The 25017-nt window shown below is 43.8% G+C and overlaps 1 protein-coding gene across 1 annotated transcript in view; it reads left to right on the forward strand.

Moving 5' to 3' along the window:
- AK5 (adenylate kinase 5) overlaps positions 1-25017 on the forward strand; it is a 238586-nt gene that overhangs the window by 189843 nt on the left and 23726 nt on the right. Inside the window, exons 11-12 of the mRNA XM_021678135.1 lie at positions 20579-20742; positions 22051-22167. Coding sequence (XP_021533810.1) covers positions 20579-20742; positions 22051-22167 — 281 coding nt within the window. The remainder of the gene's footprint in view (positions 1-20578; positions 20743-22050; positions 22168-25017) is intronic.

The following is a 25017-nucleotide window of genomic DNA, read 5'->3' on the forward strand; positions in this document are numbered from 1 at the left end:
CATGATCCCAGCGTTCTGGGATCGAGCCCCGCATCGGGCTCCCCGCTCGGCGGGAAGCCTGCCTCTCCCCGCTCCACTCCCCCTGCCTGTGCTCCTCTCTCACTGTGTCTCTCTCTGTCAAATAAATAAATAAAATCTTAAAAAAAAAAAAAACAACACTAATTCAAAGGGATACATGCACCCCTGTTTATTGCAGCATTATGTACAATAGCCAAATTATGGAAGCAGCCGAAGTGCCCATCAATAGATGAATGGATAAAGATGTGGTACATATATACACACATACCATAGAATATCATTCAGCCATTTGCCATGACATGGATGGAGCTAGAGAGTATTATGCTAAGCAAAATAAGAAACAAATACCATATGATTTCACTAATACGTGGAATTTAAGAAACAAATGAGCAAGGGGGGGGGGCAAAATAGAGATAGAGCAAGAAAGACACAAGCCAAGAAAGAGACTCTTAAATGTAGAGAACTGAGTTACCAAAGGGGAGATCAGTCAGGGATGGGTGAAATAGGTGATGGGGATTAAGGAGGGCACTTGTCATGATGAGCACTAGGCGATGTATGGAAGTGTTGAATTACTATTTTGTACACCTGAAACTAATATAACACTGTACATTAATTATACTAGAATTAATTTTTTTTAAAAAGAAAGAAAAAAATAGAGGACCCCACCCTAACCCCAGCATCTGTGACCACACACAGTTCTGAATGTTTCTGTGTAGCAAGTGGTATGAGGGATGCCTGAAAGGAAGGCCTGGGTACTAGTCAGAGGTGGACAAAGAGGAATGCATCAAGAGGACCAACAGGAGACTCCAAAGCAGGGGCTACATGGAGGTGGAGGGGACAGATCTCAGGGATCATTGGCACTGGAAGAACCAGGACTGGGGGAAGGGTATAGAAAACCCTTCAGGTGGGAGAATAGCCCTGACATGAAGACTGAACTTTGAGCTTGAATTAGTACCATCAGGCTGCTATAACAAAATACCATAGCCTGGGTGGCTTATAAAAAACAGAAACTCATTTCTCACAGTTCTGGACGCTGGGAAGTCCAAGATCAAGACACTGGCAGATTTGATGTCTGATGAAGGCTTATATCCTGATTCGTAGACAGCTATCTTTTCCCTGTAATCTCACATGGTGGAGGGGGTGAGGGAGATTTCTGAGGCCTCTTTTAAAAAGGCACTAATCCTATTCATGTGGACTTCACCCTCTTGACCTAATCACCTTCCAAAGCCCCACTTCCTGATACCATCACATCAGGCTTTAGGATTTAACATATGGATTTGAAGGGGACACCAACATTCAGTCTATAGCAGAAAATGGACTATCATGGTTATCAGAAATTACTGGATTAGACAGAAAATTCAGACTAGACTTAATTGAGTTTCTACTATAAAATGTAAACAGGTAGCTCATCAGCTAGACTGGGTTCACAGAAAGAAATATGTTTCCATCTGACTGTCAAACCTGTGGTCTGCCCTAACTGAAACATCATCTCTGCTCTGGACATAGACACATTATTTCCACAGCCCTTTCTCCACGAAGGCATACAGTTATTAAGGGCCCTTTTGGCACTCTTCTGGTCTGACATCTGTATTTTCAAAGTCCAGGCCATTCAGGTTGGGAGAGTAAAAGAAGAGAAACATTGGGCCACTTTCCAAGAGAGTCTCAAACGCATTTACAAACCAACAGGATGTCTTTCTTTCTTTTCTTTTCTTTTCTTTTTTTTTTTTTTACGATTTTATTTATTTATTTGACAGAAACATAGCAAGAGAGGGAACACAAGCAGGGGGAGTGGGAGAGGGAGAAGTAGGCTTCCCGCTGAGCAGGGAGCCCAATGCAGGGCTCGATCCCAGGACCCTGGGAGCATGACCTGAGCCGAAGGCAGATGCTTAATGACTGAGCCACCCAGGTGCCCCCAACGGGATGTCTTTCTAATGTTGGATAAATGCAGGCATTGTGTACTGACAATGAACCTACTTAATTACGTAAACCTTTTCACCGCAAAAAGGCTCTAAGTAATGTTGAATAGAACAAAACACTTTCTTCATTTAATCAGACCAAATTCATAAACTTTTATCCAGGGCTTACTATACTTAGAGAACGATGAGGTTCAAAAAGACATTAAACAGTCCTTGGAATACTGCATGACATGGCAGAAGTACAGGGTTTTTCCATGTTTTTTTTTTTTTTTTTTTTTTTAGATTTTATTTATTTATTTATTTGAGAGAGAGAAAGAGCACAATAGGGGGGAGCAGGAGAGGGAGAAGCAGACTCCCCGCTGAGCAGGGAGCCCGATGCGGGACTCGATCCCGGGACTCCAGGATCATGACCTGAGCCGAAGGCAGTCGCTTAACCAACTGAGCCACCCAGGCGCCCTTTTTCCATGTTTTTTAAATTATTGCCTCAAGAAAGGAATGTTGCTGAGTCAATTGAGTCATCCAGAAGAGCAAATTACTCCTAAAAAGAAAAGCACACAAGTGAATGACTTCTACCAAGTAAAGGGTTTGGGGACCTCATGCCATCATACTCATTGTCCCCCTACCCATTTCTTCAAATCTTTTTGGAAGCACCATTAACTTACCAACAGAGTCACCTGGTGAAGATTTAGTTACTCAACCTGTTCACTCATCCAAGGCCACATCTCCAGGCCTGACTCACTGAAAGCTTTTTTTTTTTTGCTTGTTCTGAGACCCACTAAGAATGATCAATGCCACAGACTCTAGAAGGACCCAGCACTGGAAATGACAGAACACCCAAAATCTTATGTTATATCTAACCTCTGTGTGCCCTTGGGCCAATCCCTTAGCCTCTCTGAATTTCTTTTAAAATGGCAAAATAGGGCGCCTGGGTGGCTCAGTCGTTAAGCATCTGCCTTCGGCTCAGGTCATGATCCCAGGGTCCTGGGATCGAGTCCCACATCGGGCTCCCTGCTCGGCAGGAAGCCTGCTTCTCGCTCTCCCACTCCCCCTGCTTGTGTTCCTGCTCTCGCTATCTCTATCTCTCTGTCAAATAAATAAATAAAATCTTTAAAAAAAAAAAAAGGCAAAATAATATTTGTTTTCTGTCCACCCCAAATATGAGCCGCCAATGAATTAACACATTGCTAACTGTTCCCTTAATTGAAAGCATGTGCAACAGAGACATAGCCCCAAGGAAGTAAAGTGTGAGGGCAATTGAATAAGTCCAGGTTCTCATCTTCTACCTCCCAAATATTTATTTTAATTACCTAATAATAGTATTAAAACTAATATATACTGGTGACTTACTACATTCTAGATACTGTGCTGCCTGCCTTCTTACGTATTATCTTACTTATTTCTCACACCACTCATCAGTACTCATGTTCTTTCCCATTTTACAGATGAAGAAGTAGAGGCTCAGAAGGTTAAGGAACTTTCCCAAGGTTACACAGTTAATAAGTGACAGAGTTGGGATTCATACCCCACTTTCCCAGACTTCAAAACCCATGCTCTAAAACTGTTATAGATATGTAGTAAGGAGAGGTTATGGGAGTAGAGTGGGTGGGGGAAGAGTTTGCCGTAATGAATGCTCCAATTTTCTATTTGACTTTGTTCCTATATAGCTAGCTATTGATGTCTGAAAGCAAAGACAAAATAATAAGACATCAAATGAATATCAATGAAACAGACCTCTGAGTGCCTCGGCCAGGTTCTGCCAATTATTTGCAATTCCTTAATAACTTCAAAACAGGAAACAGTTTGAAGCCATAAAAGTATCTGAACCGTTCTGAACACCCCCCCCCCCCCCCCCCCCCGAGCACATTGATTTTGGAATACACTGCATCTTTTTACTAAGAGGCATATAGTGGGTATCTTTTTTGTGAGCATTACTGAAAGTATTTCAGAGAGCCAATGAGCAAGTGTTTGAGAATGTGATTCTAGGTACATCTGCAGGAACCTGGTGCTTCTGAGATTTTCTTTGTGGGTTGGATAGAGCACCTTGACCACATATTGATTTCAAACAATGGTTTAGTTTGGAGGTGGAGGGAAAAAAAATAGCCTAGGCCAAGGAATATACAGACTTCAGGGGGGCTGTAACTCCCTAATGATAAAAATATTTTCTCACTACTCTATTAAATTCTCCCATTAACTGTATATTCCTTTGGGTGACTTTCATTAATTCCTTTGATACATTTATTGAGTTTCTACCATATATCAGCAAAGTGATAGGCTTAATCATACAAAGATGAAAGATCTCAAGGAGCTCATGTTATAGGGAGGGAGCAAGCAACCCACACAGCCTGGCACATGTCACGGGCGTGGCTCGGGTAATGGGGAGAAAGACTGAAGCTGGTATGTGGGCGTGGAGCGGACAGTCAACTGAGTCCCGAGAAAGAAAAGGAATTGGCCAAGTGCTGAGTGGGAAAAAAGTTGGCGTGGGTCCAGGGCAAGGAGAGGGAACGTGTGCGCGTGCGCGAGAGCCTCCAAGATGCGGGGGTGGGAAGCGGTGAAAGGCAGAGCTGCAGACAGACGCAGGGTCCAGGGCAGGAAAGGCTGAGAACCCGGCTAACAAATGTAAACTTCCGCCGGTAGCCACAGGGAGCCGTCAGGGCTTTTACTCCGTCACAGGTCCCAGATCTGGATTTCAGACAGCACACTCTGGAAGCAGAGAGAGGGCGCCTCGGCTGCAGCAGGGAGGCCAGCCGGGAGGTCAGCTGGGTGGTCCTGCAGGTGAGGAACAAGGAGGCTGTGGAAGTGGAAGAGAGGAAGCCCATCCAAAAGATTTCAGCAAGTAGAATCAATAGGACATAAAGATCCATTGTGTTTGGGTGAATGAGAGGAATGAGCATGACTCGGAAGTGGCTAGTTTAGATGACCAGGTGAACAGAGGTGTCCTTCAAGGAGATAAAGCACATGGAGAAGAAATGGGTTTTAAGAGAGTGATGAAGAGTTTAGTTTTAAACATTTTAAGATTGAGATGCTTATGGGACATCCATCAGGTAACGTCCATTAGACAAGAGGTTTTTGAAGTCTAGTATCCAAAATAACGAGTCCTGGCTGTAGACACAGGTGTGGAATTCACCAGGATACAATGGCAGTGAAACCACACATGTGCGAGGCATCAGCCCGGCGAGCTTAGGGACACTGAGGCTGGAAGGAGGCTGAGACCTGGAGTCTAGGAAACACCCATGCCAGAGCCCAAGGAGGAGAAAACAGAGAGGAAAGCAGAATATCAAGAGCAAATGGTGTCCTAGCAGGCAAGGGAGGGGAGAGTTTCCATGTGGGCAAGGTTAAATAAAATGTAATGAGAATTGTCTGCTGAGTTTGGCAACAGCAGAGTTACTGGTGCCTTTGGTGAGAGCAGTTCCGGTGGAACGGAAAGGAGTGAAGCCAGCTGGTTGAGGGGCACTTGGGTGGTAAGGAAATGAGGATGCGTATAGACTAACTTGCAAGAAACTTGGCTCTCAGAGAAAGCAAAGACAGGGAAAGAAGGTCAAAAGTGGATATGAGAGAGTGAAGCATATTTATAGAAAGAGAGAGGTAGTACTGGGGTTTCTGGGTGGCCCAGTTAATCGTCTGATTCTTGATTTTGGCTCAGGTCATGATCTCAGGGTTGTGGAATCCAGCTCCACGTCATGCTCCTTACTGGGCACGGAGCCTGCTTAAGATTCTCTCTCTCCCACGCCCTCTGCCTCTGTCCCTCCCCCGGCACTCTCTCTCTTTCTCTCAAATAAATAAATAAATCTTTAAAAAAAAATAGTATAGAGTCTAGTTAAGAGCACAACCTACGTGAGTTCACATGCCATCTCCCCTCTGTCCTGACCTTGGGGAACATCCTTACACCCTCTCTTCCTCAGTCTTCTCACCTGTGATGTGGAGGTAATGATGTTATCTGGGTCATAGTGTTGATGTGACGATGAAATGAGTTAAACACATGTCACAGTGCTCCTAGTAAATATTCAACAAGCGCTAGCTATTATTACAACTATCCTATGGTGAGTGAGGGGAGACAGCCAATGAGAAAGAGAGGACCCCGAGAAAGGGGAGGCCAGGAGGGGATTGGAAGTGAATTGGAAAGAGGTAGAGGATGGGGGAGCCTTGACAGGTTAAGAGGTTGGGTAAGCTCATCTATCTGTTTCTAGCGTCATTTGTTAAAAGTAAGTGCTCCCTAAGGGACTTACCTGTTAAGTGGTATTCTACCTGGAGCACCTGGGGTCGGCTGGGATCAGGGAAGTTGAAGTGGGAGAGTATCTGTTAGGCCCTGGGCTTACACCTGCCTTTTGGCTGCCGCTTCCTCTTGTGGACACATTACAGCAGTTGTTTACAACCCAACACAGATTTTACTGTAGGAGGCCAGATGTAGCCTTGAGGAATAAAGCAGAATAACAAGCCAGTGATTAAGGGGACGGTAACTGTTTTGGCCTTCCCAAATGTAACATTCCCAAAGTATTCCCCTCTCATTTTGCTCTAGACTCCAGAACTAAGAGTCTCAGAGCATTTTTTTAGTTGTAAATGAAACATATTTCAGCCAACCATCAGGTGGTCAAGGCAATGAAAGACTCTCTCCTCTTGTAACTGAGCGCAGCTATTTTGTGTTAACAGGACATAGTCCTGTGACCCAGTAGATTTATTTTTTCATATTGTCTGGGGCACTGATTCTGAAGGTAGTGTTCCTTGTGGCTCTGCTGTGCTTTGAGGAATGCTTTCCACCAGAAAGCGGATCACTGTGTCAGTGCTACCCACCTGCCCATCCACTCTAGCCAAATGACCTCAATTTAAAGTGGAAGGAACTTATTTGGTCCAATTACATATTTTCCTGCACGGACTAACTCTTACAGTAAATGCGTGGAAAGCAGGCTTGGACGGAGCATCAAGCAGAACACAGTCTTATTTTTCTTGGAAATCCTCAACTTGGTCTGGGTGGAGCTGTTGAGGCAGGTTCTGAGACAGTCCCTCATTCCAACGTTTGTTGAGAAAGGAAGAGAATATTAAGCAGTGAGAAAGCTGGCTGAGCCTAATCAGCAGTCTCCTAGAATCTACTGGAGACTCCTTCTTCCACTGACCGCTTGCTTGAAGGCAATGATGGCCATTGGCTGGAGAATGGTTTTTACTAAATCTCCTAGAAGACAAAGACCATGCCCTGTCTTTTTCTTTTTTTCCCTTTCTACAGCACCTTTCAGGACACCTGGCGCTTAGTAAGCATTCAGTTCAGATCTTTAGAAAGAATGAATGAATGGATTAAAATGGAATGGAAGATATAAAGGCTTCATTGTCAGAAGTAAATATATTAACTTGTCTTCTACCAATAACCTTCTCCGAGTCGTAATGACAAGAGCAGAGGTTTCAAGTAAAACTACAGGGCTTGGCCATTCTTTATTTTTTAAGATTTTATTTATTTATTTATCTGACAGAATGAAAGAGAGAGAGAGCACAAGCAGGGGGAGCAGCAGGCAGAGGGAGAGGGAGAAGCAGGCTCCCCGCTGAACAAGGAGCCCAGGAACCTGGGATCATGGCCTGAGCCAAAGGCAGACACTTAACCAAGTGAGCCACACAGGTACCCCATGGGGCTTGGCCATTTTTAAGAACCAACCATAACTGAAAGACTCTTCCTCTGGATGGGTCCTGAAAGATCGATATGGAGTCTTTATAAAGTCTTCCTAGCCCTTTCCCATAGAAACAAAATAAAAAAATTCATGCCTTTGGTAAATTTTGCTGAGTAAAGTAGCATGTGGCTTCTCTATCAGAATGAAATTCCAGTCCACCACTATGTAACTGGCATAGATGCCAGGAAGCAAAATACAAAACAAATAGTTAGCAAATCATTGACCTTGATGGTACTGATTCCGAGTGTTAGCATCATTCAAAGAAGGGAATGTAGACTAAAGTTGATTTAATGTTAAACTGTCCTTGAAGATAGGAGAACAAGAAAAGGAGGAGGATTTTTTTTATTTTTTTAATGTTCCCATCCCTCAAGGAGCTTATAATCTATTTGATGAGGCAAGAATTGATGTTTATGAAAACTTTAGACTTAATACTGGACAGTGTAGAGTTAACTGACAAAGAAACTATTTAGTGAGTGTTAGCAGGAATGGGAGGACAAAGAAAGCACAATGGCTCAATGGTTGGAAGCCCCTTCCCAGGGAGGCTGAGAACCAAGGGGAGCATCAGAGAATGGATGGGATCCCCTAAGCTTGAGAGAGGGCTGAGGAGAGAGGGCTACTAAGAACATGTATTGATCACAACAAATCACCAAAAATCCCAAAGCTTAAAGATTAATACTATTAAGAAGTTGATTTATAGCCCTCTTGTTTCTATGTATATATATATTTTAAATATATATTCTTCATCAAAATGAGATCATGCAACTTTAAATCCTACTTTTTATACCTAACAAAATATCTTAGGGGCCTTTCCAAGATCCTGAATATACCATGTCATGTCTTGAGGTTTTCTTGCAATTGAACTGAAACAGAAAAACAGAAAAGCACCAGAAGGTTCCTTGTACCCCCTCCTATTCACTGTCCCCTGCAAGGAATACCATAGATATTTTTGAACTTTATATAAATGGAATCATAGTATATGTATTTGTTTGTATCTGTCCTCTTTCAATACATCATTTTAATGACTGCACACTATTTCTTTGCATAGCTATAATTTATTCAATTTATTCCTATTGTCATGCATTTTTCACCAATTTTTTGCTTTCATTAAAAATTCTCTAATGAATATGTACTAAACAGTGATTTTTTTTCTTACGATAAATCCACTGATTAAAAAAATTTAAGACTTTTGACTTACATACCAGATTGCCCTTCTAAAAGATTGTACCAATTTTATATTCCCATCATAGCATATAAGACTTCCAATTTCCGTGGTGTGGCCCAAAATTGAACACAAAACCCCAGATGTAATCCAACTAACATCACTACAAATGTCTCTACCGGTCTTAAATATCCTCACTTCCTTTTACAGCACATAAATAGACTGCAAGTACAAATATCCTCTATGTTCTCTGACAAAGACAGAAATATAGACTGGCAGTGCTGGAAATGACCTTGGAATTTATCTAGTCCAACAAGCTTATTTTCAGACGAGAATACAGAAGCCCAAAGAGGAGAAATATGTCAGCGCAGACAGAATCCCAGTGAAAAACAAACCAGAAGACCATGTGTAGAAAAGCTGCAAAGAAATAAAACAGGGGCGCCTGGGTGGCTCAGATGGTTAAGCGTCTGCCTTTGGCTCGGGTCATGATCCCAGAGGCCTGGGATCAAGCCCCATGTCAGGCTCCCAGCTCAGCGGAGAGCTTGCTTCTCCCTCCTCCTCTGCTTCTCCCCTTGCTTGTGCTCTCTCTGTCACTCTCTCTCTCTCAAACGAATAAATGAAATCTTTTTTAAAAAAAAAAAGGAAGAAAACAAAATATTTCTGGCAGTTACCTTTGGGAAGTAGGATTATGGGAAATTTTTCTTTTTACTTTTCTGAATTATTTAAATCTTCAATAAGGAGCATATATTTCTTCGACAGTAGAGAAAAACTATTTTCTTTAAAAGAAGGAAAACATAGAAAGGATAGGCTAAGTTTGTAAATTGCCTGCTATATTCATTTAATGCATGCCTAAGATCATAGTGTAAAGTGGGCTACAAAATAGGAAAAAAGGTGGCTTCATAAATTTAAGATGAATTTGGAAGAGGCAGAATACTCTACAACAGTGAATTCTCAGAATTTAGAGACCTAAATAAGAAGAGCCTGACTGGGGCGCCTGGGTGGCTCAGTCGTTGCGCGTCTGCCTTCGGCTCAGGTCATGATCCCAGGGTCCTGGGATCGAGCCCCGCATCGGGCTCCCTGCTCCGCGGGAAGCCTGCTTCTCCCTCTCCCACTCCCCCTGCTTGTGTTTCCTCTCTCGCTGTGTCTCTGTCTGTCAAGTACATAAATAAAAAATCTTCTCAAAAAAAAAAAAGAAGAGCCTGACTGGAGGTGCCTGGATGGCTCAGTCAGTTAAACGTTTAACTCTTGATTTGGGCTCAGGTCATGATCTCAGGGTTGTGAGATCAGGCAGACGAGCCTGCTTAAGATTCTCTCCCTCTACCCCTGCTCCTCCCCCCTCCCTCTCAAAAAAAAAAAAAAAAAAGGAGCCTGACTGAAGCAACTTTTGGAAGGCTCTAGTCTATAAGCTTGGTGAGTCAGGTCTGGAACAGGCCCTGGAGACCTCTGGTTGAAGAAGAAAAGGACAGGTTTTTTAGTAGTATTTATACTACAATTTGGAAATCCTGTCTCTGTCTCTGTTTGGAGATAGAGTTAGGATGGAGATGGGGCCGAGATGGGGATGGGGTGGGATGGAGATGGGGTGGGATGGAGGTGGGTGGTAGAATGAAGGTGGGATGGAATGGAGATGGGGTGAGGATAGGGATGGGGTTGGGATGGATTTGGGTTTGGTCTGGAGATGGATATAAGATGGAGATAGATAGGGGAAGGAGATGGGTTTAGATGGGGATGTGGTTGGGATGGAGATGGGATTAGAATGGAAAAGGATTTAGGATGGAGAATGGTTTGTACTAAGAGCTATAGGAGTTCACAGCATCATGTGGTGGAAACGTTTAGGAATCACTGCCTTGGTGCATGCCATTTCCTCTCACCCAAGACCTGAACCTTCCTTGTCTTGTCTCTATCTAAGAGCTAAAGTCAAGGAATCCAATTCCAGAGTCTTGTCTTAATTAGACATTTCACATGTCTTTCTGCACCTATGATAGATTCTGTGAATGGCAGGACTGTTCGAGTTGTCAGAACAGAGATGAAATCATGTCCCTGATGTCTCCAGGTTAGTAAGTGGTGGGGCTGATAGGGTTGCTAGTTTTAACAAATACAAATACAAGACAGCTAGTTAAATTCAAATTTTAGATGAGCAGTGATGGGGTGTAGTGTAAGCCTGTCTGATGTAATAATTAACTGGATGTCAGCTGGCAACCTTATGGGGCCATCACGAAAGCCTGGCTCCTGGTTGACTGAAGGCTGTGCAGTGCATTTCTGAATAGCAGGTCTACCTGATTTCCAGAATGGCCTTACATGTGAGAGGCTGTAGAGCTTAGCAGTTACCAAGGCACAGGTGTGCCCTCAGATACAGATTTTTAACCTGTACAATAGGGTTGCAAATAGCACTTACTTCAAATAGTTGTTGTAAGGATTAAATGACTCTAGCTCTTACATACAGATAAGGCAAGGAAGGTTCAGGTCTTGGATGAGAGGAAAAGACAGGCACCAAGGCTGTGACTCCTAAACATTAAAACACACACACACACACACACTGATAGAATAGATACTTATTAGATCAAATATCAAGCCAAAGCACTGTGAACCAGACATCTTTGTCTGAACAGTCTGCAGTGACTTCCCAAACATGTCTGTCTCTGAGCCACTTCATTGGTACAAAATAGGCCACAGTCCCCCCTTCTATTCTCTCAGGCTTGATGCGAGAAAACAAAAAGTTCCCCTCATCTGCAAAAGAGAGGATGGCCCTGCTATTGATAAGGCGATGAGGATTTTTATTAACGATTGTAACAAGTATTCATTCACAATAGAACCATTATCTCAGCATTGTTACATTGTAAATATTAAAGGAAAGATCAACAAAGACTCACGCAGCGAACACTGGGGAGCTCACAGCACATTACCTTCTTTAAAGGTTATCTAATCTAGAAGTTCCAAATTGGGTTAATCATCAGAATCATCTGGGGAATTTTTTAAAGATCATCTGATCATCTTTATTTATTATGAAAATATTTTAAACATTCAGCAAAACTGAAAGAATTTTACAGTGAACACTGGAACAGCCACCACCTAGATTCTGCCATTAACATTTTACTAAAACTCGTTTTATCACATATCTGTCCTTCTATCCATCCCTCTATCCAGCCATCAATACATCTTTTTTTCCCTTACACATTTCAAAGTGAAATGCAGATATCTGTATACTTTCCCTGGAGAGCTTTCTAAAACTATAATTTCCCAGGCTTCAACCCCGGTGGTTCACAGATCTACTGATTTGGGAACGTTTTCAATACCCTAGGTGATTTTTCTGCACAGTCAAGTTTGGGAAAGTATCTTGTCAGAAGAAGCTAGCTTATGCTGTAGAAACAAATAAACCCACCTAAAAATCTCTGTAGTGTAGAACAGCAAAGATGTTTTTTCTTCTTCTTTCTCCTCTTCTTCTTCTTCTTCTTGTTCCGGACTAATACTACATGTTCATCAACAGGTGACTAGGATTCACTCTGGTAACCATGCTGACGGAACCCTTACTATCTGAAAAATTGCTAGTTTCATGGTGAAGGGACAAGAGACATGGAAACCATGTCCTGGCTATAAAAACCTCTGTCTAGATGTGACTCACATCCACTTCTGCTCATATTTCATTGGCCAAAGCACTTGGGAACTCCTAAGTTAAAAAAAGTAGGGGCAAATAATCCTTCCTCAGAGAGGAGCATTATGGAAGGGGAGTTTGAATATTCAGGAAGAGTAATAAAATGCACACACATAAACACAGAGAGAGAGAGAACCACTAATTTAATCCAGACTTGGGGCGCCTGGGTGGCTCAGTCATTAGCATCTGTCTTCAGCTCAGGTCATGATCCCAGGGTCCTGGGATCGAGCCCCGCATCGGGCTCCCTGCTCAGCCACTCCCCGTGCTTGTGTTTCCTCTCTCGCTCTCTCTCTCTCTCTCTCTGTCAAATAAATAAATAAAATCTTTAAAAAAAAATTTAGTCCAGACTCTTCAATTCACAGACAAGGAAGCCAGCATCCAAAGAGCAAAATCTCCCAAGGTCTCCCAGGACCACTCAGCTAGTTCAATGCAGGAAGGGCCTAGAACCAAAGTCGGCTAACTCCCAGTGTCATATACAGGGCTACCTCCCATTCCCTGAAGCTCTCAGCTTGTTTACCATTCATTCATTCACTGATCTAACAACTACTGAGTGCCCACTATACACCAGGCCCTGATACAGAAGGCATAGCACCTGCCATCAAGAAGTTCATGGTCACATGTGAAGTTTTTCCATATAACCTGCAACTGACCCTGTCACTGGCATATTTTATCCTATTCACCAAATAACCTGAAGCAGCAGTGCATTTCAGAACCTAACAGAGATGTTGTCTTTGAGGATAAAGATCTATTTTTCTTAGTTGTTTCCAGCCAGACAGAGTCAGTTCTCAGCAACAGCCTGCTGAAACTCAGCATGGTGATACAGCTCACCCCAGATACAGAAAGCTGAAAGTGACTCATAGCCTTACAGTGGCTGGGGATCACTCCTAGGGCACGGTCAGTTCATGATCCGAAGGAATAGTAGCTTTTCTCGGAAAGGAATCATTCAGTCACAAAAACCTAAACCCAACCTTGGAGCACATTTTCATTTAGGGAGAAAGAAGTATTTCAAGAGGTAGGAATCGAATAGATTTTTAAACTCTCATGACCATATAAAAATAGGATAGTTTGATATGCAAAAGATATTTGATACCTTCATATAACTGTGAAGACTATCCATCTTTAAAGATGTTAAAATCACAATATAAAAGTGCTGTTCCCTACTTTGTAATTAAAGAGGTTGAAGTTCAAAGAGGATAAGTGACTTGATCAGTGTCCTCTAACTAGATACAGGTATGAGATATAAACTTGGAACTTGAGTCCTTTGGTCCAATGTTTCTTTGACATGAAAGGAAATCGAGTTGTCACTTTTGTGGGCCCACAAGTCTCCTAGACATTGGCCCTACTGCACAGTTGCCTGTGACACCATGCAAGCTTCTGTGGGGATACCAACAAAAATAAAGCAGTCTCTACTTTCTGTGAGCTTCAGCCTAGCAAAGGAAGGAAGAGAATGTGGGCAAAATATGTGTCCTGGAAGCCAGTGGAAGAGAGAATTCCAAGATGTTTATCAATGGTATTAAATGCTACTAAAGGGACAAAAACAGTAAAGACTAGAAGAAGGTCATTAAATTATATGGCAATTACACAATCACTCTTAAACTCTTAAAAGATCAACTTCAGAGAGTGATGACAGCAGGATGTGGCTTGCAAGAGGACAGGGAGTCAGTAAAAGAGAGGAAAATGGAAACAGTTTTAGGATGCCGAAAAAAATAGGAAAGAATATAAAAATAACTATAGGATGCAGACAAAAGTAGAAATATTTTCATTTGGATTGGAAAAAAACCAGCCTATTGTTACGCAAAAGAGAGATAAGATGGTGCCAACTGAGAGGAGTACATTTAATGTGGACAAGAAGGAGGAGCAAGTTTTTGGAGCAGGAAGGAGGTGAGGATCCCTTCATCATCAAATAATTTATTCTTGGGGGAGATGGATGAAATAGGTGATGAGGACTAAGGAGTGCACTTGTGATGAGCACCAGGTGATGTGTGGAAGTGTTGAGTCACTGTATTGTACACCTGAAACTAACATAACACTGTACGTTAACTCTACTGGAATTAAAATAATAAAAAAAATAAAAATAATTTATTCTTTGAGCCACGATTATGAAGCGTCTGTTGTGTTTCGCACTATGTTTGGGCACCAGAGTGAGCAAAGCATACCCATAGCCCATGCTTGTGAAACATCGAGTCCAATATGGAAGACAGACCTTAAGTAGATGGTAGACAGAGAGATGAGAGTCATTATACTATGAGAAGTGCTGTCAAGGAAAATGCCATATGGTGCAACAAGAGCCAAAGCAGAGAAGTCAACCTTCAGCTGAACAGTTGTGTAAAATAGTCTTCCAAACAAAAGAAAGGAGGGATGGAAGACAAAAGATGAAGACACGTATGGTTTGAAAATGTTGAGGAAAGAAGATAATCTTCACCTTCCTAGTGAATAGGAGGATTAAAAATACTTGTAAGAATGGGGCACCTGAGGGGCGCCTGGGTGGCTCAGTCGCTAAGCGTCTGCCTTCGGCTCAGGTCATGATCCCAGGGTCCTGGGATCGAGCCCCGCATCGGGCTCCCTGCTCTGCGGGAAGCCTGCTTCTCCCTCTCCCACTCCCCCTGCTTGTGTTCCCTCTCTCGCTGTGTCTCTGTCTGTCAAATAAATAAATAAAGTCTTTAAAATAAATAATACTTGTAAGAATAAGAACGTTTGAGTATGTTGGAAGAATATGTTGGAAGATTTGAGGACAATGGGGAAATACTAGAATCTATCCATGGACATCCAATTTGATATCAGCAAAAGAGGAATATATTTACACAGAAGTAGTAGAAGCTATTTTGAAGTTAGAAAGCATGACCCAGGTTGGCTTGGTTCTCTGGCTTTGTCAAGGAATCCTTAGCAACCCGGAGTAGATGCACATAAAGTAAAGTAAGTGGGTTGGGCACAGAGTAGTTGGTGGTTCTCATGGCAGCCACAACAGAATTCAATGGGGTCAAAGGATTCACAGCTATCAGAAAGGGCCTGGTGGGGCTGCCTGGGTGGCTCAGTCGTTAAGCATCTGCCTTCGGCTCAGGTCATGATCCCAAGTCCTGGGATCAAGCACCGGTCCTGGGATCGAGCCCCACATCGGGCGGGGAGCCTGCTTCTCCCTCTCCCTCTGCCTGCAGCTCCCCCTGCTTGTGCGCTCTCTCTCTGTCAAATAAATAAAATCTTAAAAAAAAAATTGAAAGGGCCTGATGTCCAGCTGGCTAAGGAGGTAAGTGGTCCAAAGGGAATGGACCAACTCAATGAGGTCACAAAGAGGGCAGAGAACAAGCTGAGAAGTGAGGTCAAGGGAAAAGAAAAAGGGGAGAGAAAGACACGAGCAGAGTGGAACTACAGACCCACACCATAAGGGACTCTCAGTTTCTGCCAGATCAATAGGGAGCTAAAATTGGGTCAGTGATGCAGGTCATTGGTGCTGACGAGGTTTAAAGAATGCTGAGGCTCGGGTGGGAATGAAGGCCTGGAAAACTTTGTTGATGACAGTTAGAACCCAGAGAATGCAGTGTCTTGCAGAAAAGAAACTTTGTTGGGTTTTCTAAATCAGATGCGTGTGTGTGTGTAAACACAGATGCTGATATGTATCTTAATTACCTACAAATGGTCTGGACATCCCTAAGTAATGGCTAATCCCCAGATGTTAGATTATGTGTAATTCAAGCCCTGATACGCTGGCTCACACCCTGCAGATGTAACTCTGGAGAGAACTAGCAGGATGAGGAACCTTCCCTTTTCATAGGTAACATTTACCAAGTACCAGTCTGTGGGCAGAGAGGTGGGGACGAGGAGAGGTTTTCATGAGATTTGGGAGCGAGGGACGGATTTCAGAGACTTTTCAAACGTAGACTCAGCTTTTCAAAGTTGTCTAACACTGGTCAGGAATGGGAGAGAAGGAGGAAGGAGTGTCTAAGGTGGAATGAGGCAGAGAGTTGGTTCTCGTTTCCCCTCACTTTACAGATGAAGAAACTAAGGCTCAGGGAAAGTCAGACTCCCCTGTAGCCACACGACTTGTAAGGGGCAGAGCCGGGGTTTTATTGACTGATCTGCCTGCCCAGTGCCCTTCCCAGTACATTACTCTCCTCCCCTTCCTGCCATTCTCCGCAGGACCTCCTCACACTCCAAACCACTGTACTAAAGGTGCCAGCTCACCCTTCATGCTCTTCTTTTCCTGTGTCAGTCAATTGTGCATACTCATTGATTCCTGCCGGGGCGCTGAGTCCCTCCCAGTGTTTGTGCGATGGCGTTTACAGACCCGGCTCACTGGCCTGTCTCACTGCTGTGATGTTGGGTTCACCTGCCAGCCTGCCATTGGACTGAATTCTCTGATGGAAAGGACAGGGCCTCGGAGTCTTTTTACTCTCAGTGCTTCGCCAGTGCTGCCCAGCAGATGTTAGTCAAATGAAGAGCTGTATTAACAGGCTTCATTCCAGGTGGCGCCCTACAGTTAACAAGATAACCGTAAAATGCCAACAAAGGGCATTATAACCTGCTTTATGCCATTACTATTTGAAATATTCAAAGATAAAAGTGTAATAGAAACTTACATACTCGCATTTGTCTGGATGGGGGGGTTCAACTAATTCTCCACCTGACATCATGATTTGTTTGGTCTTTTCTTCCTGAGCCCAGAATGTGCTACCACACACCAGCTTTGCCATCCCATCCTGACGCCAAGCACCCTGCCATAGTTGCTTTGGAGTCAGGTCTTCTCTTGCAGGGCCCAGCCAACGAAGCCAGGAGTTGGCTCCTAAGAGGGGATTGGCTGATGGATCCAGGAGCTGCCTCCTTGCAGAGGATGGCTCCGGGAAATAGAGAGCTCACTGGAGAAGGGGGCCACGCGGGCCTGTGAGGTGATGCAGCTTTCAGCTGCACCTCAAAGAACAGCAAGGACCCCGGGTTGGCAGCTCTTCTGCAGGGCCTCCTTCTGTATAGCTCTGTTGGAACTTCAGTCGGTGGGGTGGGGGGCACCTACTGAGCTGTGACGTGAGAGTTCCGAGTATTTCCGCTTGCACAATATAGTGCCTTAGGCTTTCCATGGAAAAAATTTTAAATTATATTGGAGGTCGAGAAGAAAGATTTCTCAACTTTTTTTTCTTTTGATGTGTGGACGACCCCTTCAAAAACAGGATCTCATATCGCAGACGCTGTGTGAATGACACCGCGAGGTCTTGCGTATAGGGTCGCTCGGGGCTGTGAGCCTTGAGTAATGATCCACCAGAAGTCAGTGAGATGACAGGAAATGTGACAACTCCTCATCTGCTATCAGTCATCTTGTCACCTGAGAACACAGCCCACTCGTTCTGATATGTGGCACCTCAAAAGATTTTTTTCCATTATAACAAATTATCCTGGAGGGATGTCAAGGCCCCATTGTTTTTTATTTAAAAGTCGTAAGGCCTCAAAGATGTGCAAGTGACATGATATGAAAATTCCTATTTCTACTCGCAGTTTTTGTGCCGCAGTGATAAAAATCACTTTGTTCTCTGGTTGGGAGCCATGGGAAGAATCAAGGCATTGTGTGGATTACTTAAAATTCCGCTGTGCCTGCACCATTTGGCCAAAGAATGCTGAGAATTTGCCGCTGTTGGTCCACAAAAGGCTCCTAAGTGGGGCAGGGCTGCCGTTGAACACACAGCTGTTGTTCATTTGAGCAGAAGATTTTTAATTGCCTTTGCGTCAAAATTTATTAAATAACATTTTAGAGGAACAAAAACTGTAATAGTCGGATTTGTGGAATGCTGAAGGAAGAAAGTCATTGGAGCGCAGCATTTTTGCCTTGTAAGCCGAGTCTGAAAATACCTTTTCCACATGACTGGCTTCCAACCATCCTAAGAGAAGGGTTTCTAGGTGAATCCGGCCACAGAAGCCCCAGAGGCGTCTGCAGGGGCTCAGCCCCTCGTCATCCTTACTCGTTTATCTGGAAGCACTTCGTGCCTGAGTGACCTTCTCTTGTTCCCATACTCCCCCTCCGTTTCTGTTATCGGAGACGAGTCCTGGTGCTCAGAGCGAGTGTGGCACTAGCTGGGGACCAGCTGCTCCTCCTGAGTGGTCTGCCTTCTTTTTGTGAGCCTCTGTAACCGCTGTTTTCCTGTTGCGTCTAGCCCACCCACGACAGTCCCGTGAGGTGTCGGAACCCTTCCCAGTTAGCGGACAGCGGAAGGTGGAAGACGTGGACCTTTCCTTTATTATCTGCCAAGGCAAAGGAGAGAAAAGACGAGGCCCTTCTTCTAACGAGGAACAACAACTAAGCTTCCCTCAAGAGGGAAGTTGCTAACTGTCCTGAGAAAGGGGTTTTGAATATGAAGAGAGGCGAACCCGGGAAATGGCGGAATAAGTCATAAATCCTCACTACCATGTTAACATCTCCACCACGTTTTGCATTTTAGTGTTCAGTATTCCCTCTAACAGGAAAAGGTCAGTTCCTCAGGCACTTATGAAGCACCTACTGTGTACAAGGTGCGATACTAGTGAGGGACCTGGAGGCCAAGTGGCAGACAGGCCGAGGGCACCCACGTGCTGTCAAAACCACTCCCTCCCGCAGAGGGGAGGGCGGGCAGGACTGATTCCTGGCAGAAGGGGCAAGCAACTGACGGAGGCCTAAGAGATGAAGAGGATCCCAGTAGTTAGAGGAGGAAGGAAGGGCCTACGAGGCTGAGGATCTGGGAGAACAAAAGCATGGTGGCCTGGAAAAATATGTCTTGTTGCAGGGACAGTATGTAGCTGGACATGACAGTGTTAGACGAGGATAAGAAATGGAAAAAAAAAAAAAAAGGTTGGAGAGGTTAAACTAGATTCTGGAAGGTTGAGATGCCACTCTAAGGAGTTTGGATCTTATCCTGTGGGGACTGGGAAGCCGTTGAATGCTCTGGAGCTCAGAAGTGTCAATGCTTTTCAGGCAAATCATCCTGCTAGCAGGTCTGCTGGACTCTAGAGCCTCACCCACTCCCCCGTGCAGAGGTGGAATTACTCTTGAGGACCTGCTCATCCTATAGACAAGCCTGGCTAGCAGGGAAGAGAGGAGGAAATGCTTCTAAGAGCCAGAGTCCAGGCTTCACATCCTTGACTTGCTACATACTAGCCGTGCAGCTCTGGCAGTTGAGTTAATTCTCTGTGCCTCTGCTTCCCCATCTATAAAATGAGGGCAAGAGTGCCTGCCTCTTAAGATTATTTTAAATTAATACATAAAATGCTTGGAACAGGGGTGGTACAGTAAACTCCTGATAAAGGTTAGCTATGATTTTATGTCTGAAAAGAAGGTCTTACAACTTAGCAATTGGTTGAAATTTGGGTGAGGGAAGGCAAGAGAAAGAGTCAAGGGTATAATGCTCATCCAAGGAATATGGCTTATACTCAGAACTAATAATAATATTCAGAAAACAGCAGAAAAAAATCATATTGAATTCTATTCTACAAAATAATCTTCAAAAGTGTCGAGGAAACATGAAGCTTCCACTCCTTCTATATGGAAGGAGACCAGAAGGACCTGACAACTAAAGGCAATGCTTGATTCTGAATTTGACCCATTGGCTTCAAAGGACATTACTGGGACAAATCCACTGAAATCTGAATGGGTTCTGAAGATGTAGTTATGTAGCAAGATGCACTTAGCTCCTTGTCTGGAGGCAATGAAACCAAAGTGTTCTGTAGTGTGATGAGGCATCAGGAGCTACTTACTCTCAACTATTTCAGGAAGTTCTTTATTCTCTACTGATAACTCTTCTCCACAGTTGGGATTGTTTGAAAATGAAAAAAATGTATTTTAAAAATTAATAGCTAAGATTTGTTGAGCGCCCACTGTGTACCTGGCACCGTGGTCAGTGCTTTGCACATGAGCATATTCAGTTCCCCAGGAGACTCTTTCATCTCTACCAAAAGAGTGCTGCGCCCCTCCCCAGTGCCCCTGGAGCAGCATGAACTCTCCCCACTAGAACACTACAGTAGTTACCTACTAACTGCTTGTTGTGTATAACGCCTGCCCTCCCCCCTGCCCTGGACAGCCCACTCTTTGAGGGCAAGGAATGTACCCCATTCTCCGCTGTATCCACAGCTCCCAACACAGCTCCCTATAAAGCATAAGTACCCCATACGTGCTTGGTGAATGAAGTGCATAGACTTGTACACCATGGCGACTTGGGACGGGGTGTCTGATACATGACTCCTTTTCTAGGTGGCCCAGGCTCTGGCAAAGGCACACAGTGTGAAAAGCTGGTGGAAAAATATGGGTTTACACATCTCTCGACTAGTGAGCTCCTGCGTAATGAGCTGGCATCAGAATCTGAAAGAAGCAAATTGATCAGAGACATCATGGAACGTGGCGACCTGGTGCCCTCAGTAAGCAACAGCTGCTTTGGGGGGGGGGCGGCGGGGCAGATATTTGGGAGTGTTGCAGTTAGTCTAAGCTGCTGGAGAAAAGAAGCCCCAAAAGACAATAGCTACATTTTATTTTTCTCTGATGTGAAAGTCAAGAGGCAGGTGGAGGGTGCTTAGCAGAGACCCATCTGCCAGACTATGTACCGGCCCAGGTTCCTTCCACTCTGTTGCTCTGCCGGCCCCTCAAGTGTTAGCCTATCTCATATTCTCCCAGGAAACTGGTCCCCACGTTAGTGTTAAAACCTTCAAAGCAGAGGTGAGCATGCTGCAGCAGAACCTATAATTAGAACCCTCTGGAAAATAGAAAATAATGTTTTAGTCTAGTTCTGGAAAGTATGATAGCATTATCTTGCAATCTGGTATCTTCCTTAGATAGTTTAAGTAAAGAATATCCCTTTCATGCATCTTTTTTCCTTTCAAGTCACCATCCATCTCTGAGCTGCTGGATGCCATAGGTATCAAAAAATATTCATTCGTGCCCTACAAGGGCCCACGCTAGGCTCTGTAATTAGAGCTTGTACAGTGCAGGCTGTATTAGCTAACAGAGCTTTATGCTTCCTCTTCAACCAGCTACCGTCCCTAGCAATACGCTCAAGTCAGTGAATATCAACTGTTATAAAATATTTACTGGAAAAAATCAACAGAGAAGCACATTCTATACCATGTTTTGCCTAGTTTTAAACTGCCACTATCCTTAATTTATGCAGTGTTACCGTATGAAATACAGCCACTATATTTCATCTATTCTAAGATGCTATTTTAAGACACCCCAGTAAAATATAACTGATAAACTATTCCATATATAACTATATACCAGCACAAAAAACACTATTAAACTGTGACTGATTGTAAGATATCTACCAATTTTATAGACAATAAAATGTGGGGGGAAAGTGAGCCTAAGAGTGGATGAAATATGATACATTTCTGTCGGCTGTTAATCTTATCTGAACCTTTCTCCCTTCCAAAATGGGATGACTGGGCACCTGGGTGGCTCAGTTGGTTAAGCGACTGCCTTCGGCTCAGGTCATGATCCTGGAGTCCCGGGATCGAGTCCCGCATCGGGCTCCCTGCTCGGCAGGGAGTCTGCTTCTCCCTCTGACCCTCCTCCCTCTCATGCTCTCTGTCTCTCATTCTCTCTGTCTCAAATAAATAAATAAAATCTTTAAAAAAAAACACACAAAATGGGATGACTAGTGGAGATGGGTGGTAATGCTAGTGTTGTTCTGTACAAGAGCTCAGATCCTGACCACTGTCTCTCTGCTCCAGGGCATCATTCTGGAGCTCCTGAAGGAGGCCATGTTGGCCAGCCTCAGCAACACCAAGGGCTTCCTGATTGACGGCTATCCCCAGGAAGTGAAGCAAGGGGAAGAGTTCGGACGTAGGGTGAGCTGTTTTTATGGAGATCTTCCCAGAAGGAAAATAAGGGACATCATTGAGGTTGGGGGATGAATTCAAAAGTCTATCCCTCTCCTAATTACATTAATCAAACTTTCAGTTGCAAATGGCAAAAACTCAACACAAACTGACCAAAAAAGAGGGGAGTGGGGTGGGTGGGTGACGGTGCTGGATTTATTGACTCAAGTAACTAAAATGTCCAGGAGTGGTTCACACTTGGTTGGACCCATGTATCCAAATTTGTTCATCCATTGTGTGCCTATCTCCATATCTTGGATTCCGGGCTTATATTTCACCATCTAAATGATCTCAGAGAGAGTGTTTTCCTTTTCCAATGGGGGCAGCAGATGACCCAGGGTAGTGTTTCATTATCCTGGATTAGGTCATGAGCCCATCGCTGAACCAATCACTGTGGCCAAGGGGAAAATGGGAGGGCATATAATGGAATATCTAGGAATACCCTGATTCATCCTGGAAGACCAGGCTGGGGATGGGAAGGGAGGAGGGAGCACCATACCCGAAGCACTTGGACTGAGAAAGGGAAGGGAAATTACCCAAGAAAGAATAGAGATGCCCTTAGAAGCCAGAAAGGGAATTGATGCTGGACAGGCAGAGTCAAATGTATGCACCGCTCCAACCTCCCCAAGCCCCTCCGTCTCCTAGTGAAGCAGGTGGGGCAGGGCCACTCACAGGGGAACAGTAGTAAGTAAAAACCATCATAACTATCCCTTATTGAACCTACTCTGGGCTCGCTCTGGTGTTACACAGTGTATATCCATTTACCTCTAAAGTCCAAGCAAGGGGGAAACAATTGTCCCTAGTTATTAAACAAAGATTCCAGAGCTCACAAGAATTCATATTTATCTAGATAGCTCTTTAGACTAGTTTTAAGACATTTTCATGTTTCATTTCATATATTTTTAATAACCTTTTTAGATAGATAGAGGAGGTATTTTCTTCATGTTAAAAGTGATGAATTTAGCCCAAAGAGATTACATGACTTGCCCACAGTCACATGTCTGGTAAGTGACAACTGCTGGTAGGATGAAGATTCCAGAGCCCGTCTCCATCCATCTCTAACACTGCAATGTGGATTACAGTGAATCGGACTTGTATGTCTCCTGGAGGTTAGTCTGACCTTCTGAGCCTGTTTGATTGAACTTCCTTAGGTAGTATCTGAATAGTTAAAGGCCATTTGCTCACCTTCCCCTACATTTCCTGCCAGGAACCAAAGTCAAAGAAAAAATGTGCTGGCCTAGTTGGCAAGAGTGGGATGAGCCCACCAGGGCTGTCCCTCCGCTCTGGAGCCTCCAGCAGCAGCAAGGTGGGAGTAGCAGAGCCTATGACTCTGGTGGTTCCAGGAAGTTCCCAGTGGGGGGCGCTCACAGCCAGTATTCTACTGAGCTTTCTCCCGCACAACAAACCACTTTAAGAACTCAAACTTCGATATACATCAACTACTTTTTTCAAAAAAAAAATGGAATTGGGAAGATTGCTATACCTTTTTTAAATATCATGATAAAATACCCATAACATAAAAGTTAACATCTGAACCACTTTTAAGTGTAGAGTTCAGTAGTGTTATGTGTATTTGTGTTGTTGTGCAACCAGTCTCAAGAAGTCTTTTCTTCTTGGAAAACTGAAATTCTACACCCATTAAACAACAACTTCCTGTCTCTCTCACCCCCGCTCCAGCCCCTGCAACCACCATTCTACTTTTAGCTCTATGAATTTGATGACTCTAGGGACCTCTTCTAAGTGGAATCAGCCTGATTTGTCCTTTTGTGGTTGGCCTATTTCACTTAGCATCATGTCCTCAAGGTTATTCATGTTGTAACATGTGTTACAATTTCCTTCCTTTTTAAGGCTGAAGAATATTTTGTTTATCCATTCATCCATGAACAGTTACTCGGGTTGCTTCCACTCTTTGGCTATTGTAACTAATGCTACGAACATGGATGTACAAATCTCTCTTCAGGACTTTGCTTTCAACTCCTTTGGGTATATATACAGAAATGTAATCACTGGAGCATCTGGTAATTCTATCACACACCACTTACTGTAGCCGCTGCGCCATTTTACATTCCCACTAGCAGTGCACGAGCATTCCAGCTTCTCTACATCTTCACCAACACCTGTTATTTTCTGGGGGTTTTGGGAGTAGCCACCCTAATGGGCATGAGGTGATCTCTTATTGTGGTTTTGGTTTGCATTTTCCCAAAGATGAATGAAAGATGTTGAGCATCTGTTCATGTTCTTGTTGAGCATCTGTTCATGTTCTTGTTGACCATTTATATATCTTCTTTGGAGAAATGCCTATTCACATCCCTTGCCCATTTTTGAATCAGGTTGTTTGGTTTCTTATTATTGAGTTGTAGGAGTTATTTATATATCAGATATATAATTTGCTAATATTTTCTCCCATTCTGTATGTTACCTTTCGTTCTGTTGATTGTGTCCTTTGATGCACAGGTTTTTTTTAAGATTTTTTTTTTTTAGTAATCTCCACACCCACCATGGAGCTCGAACTCACAACCCCAAGATCAAGAGTTGCATGCTCCACTGACTGAGCCAGACAGGCACCCCGATGCACAGAAACTTTTTATTTTGATATAGTCTAATTTATCTGTTTTTGCTTTTGCTCCCTGTGGAGTTTTTTTTGAAGGTTTCATTTATTTATTTGACAGAGAGAGACAGCTAGAGAGGGAACACAAACAGGGGGAGTGGGAGAGAGAAGCAGGCTCCCCTGCTGAGCAGAGAGCCCGATGCAGGGCTCCATCCCAGGACCCTGGGATCATGACCTGTGCCGAAGGCAGACGCTTAACGACTGAGCCACCC

The sequence above is a fragment of the Neomonachus schauinslandi genome, chromosome 4 (genome assembly GCF_002201575.2).
Source record: "Neomonachus schauinslandi chromosome 4, ASM220157v2, whole genome shotgun sequence".
Lineage (NCBI taxonomy): Eukaryota > Metazoa > Chordata > Mammalia > Carnivora > Phocidae > Neomonachus > Neomonachus schauinslandi.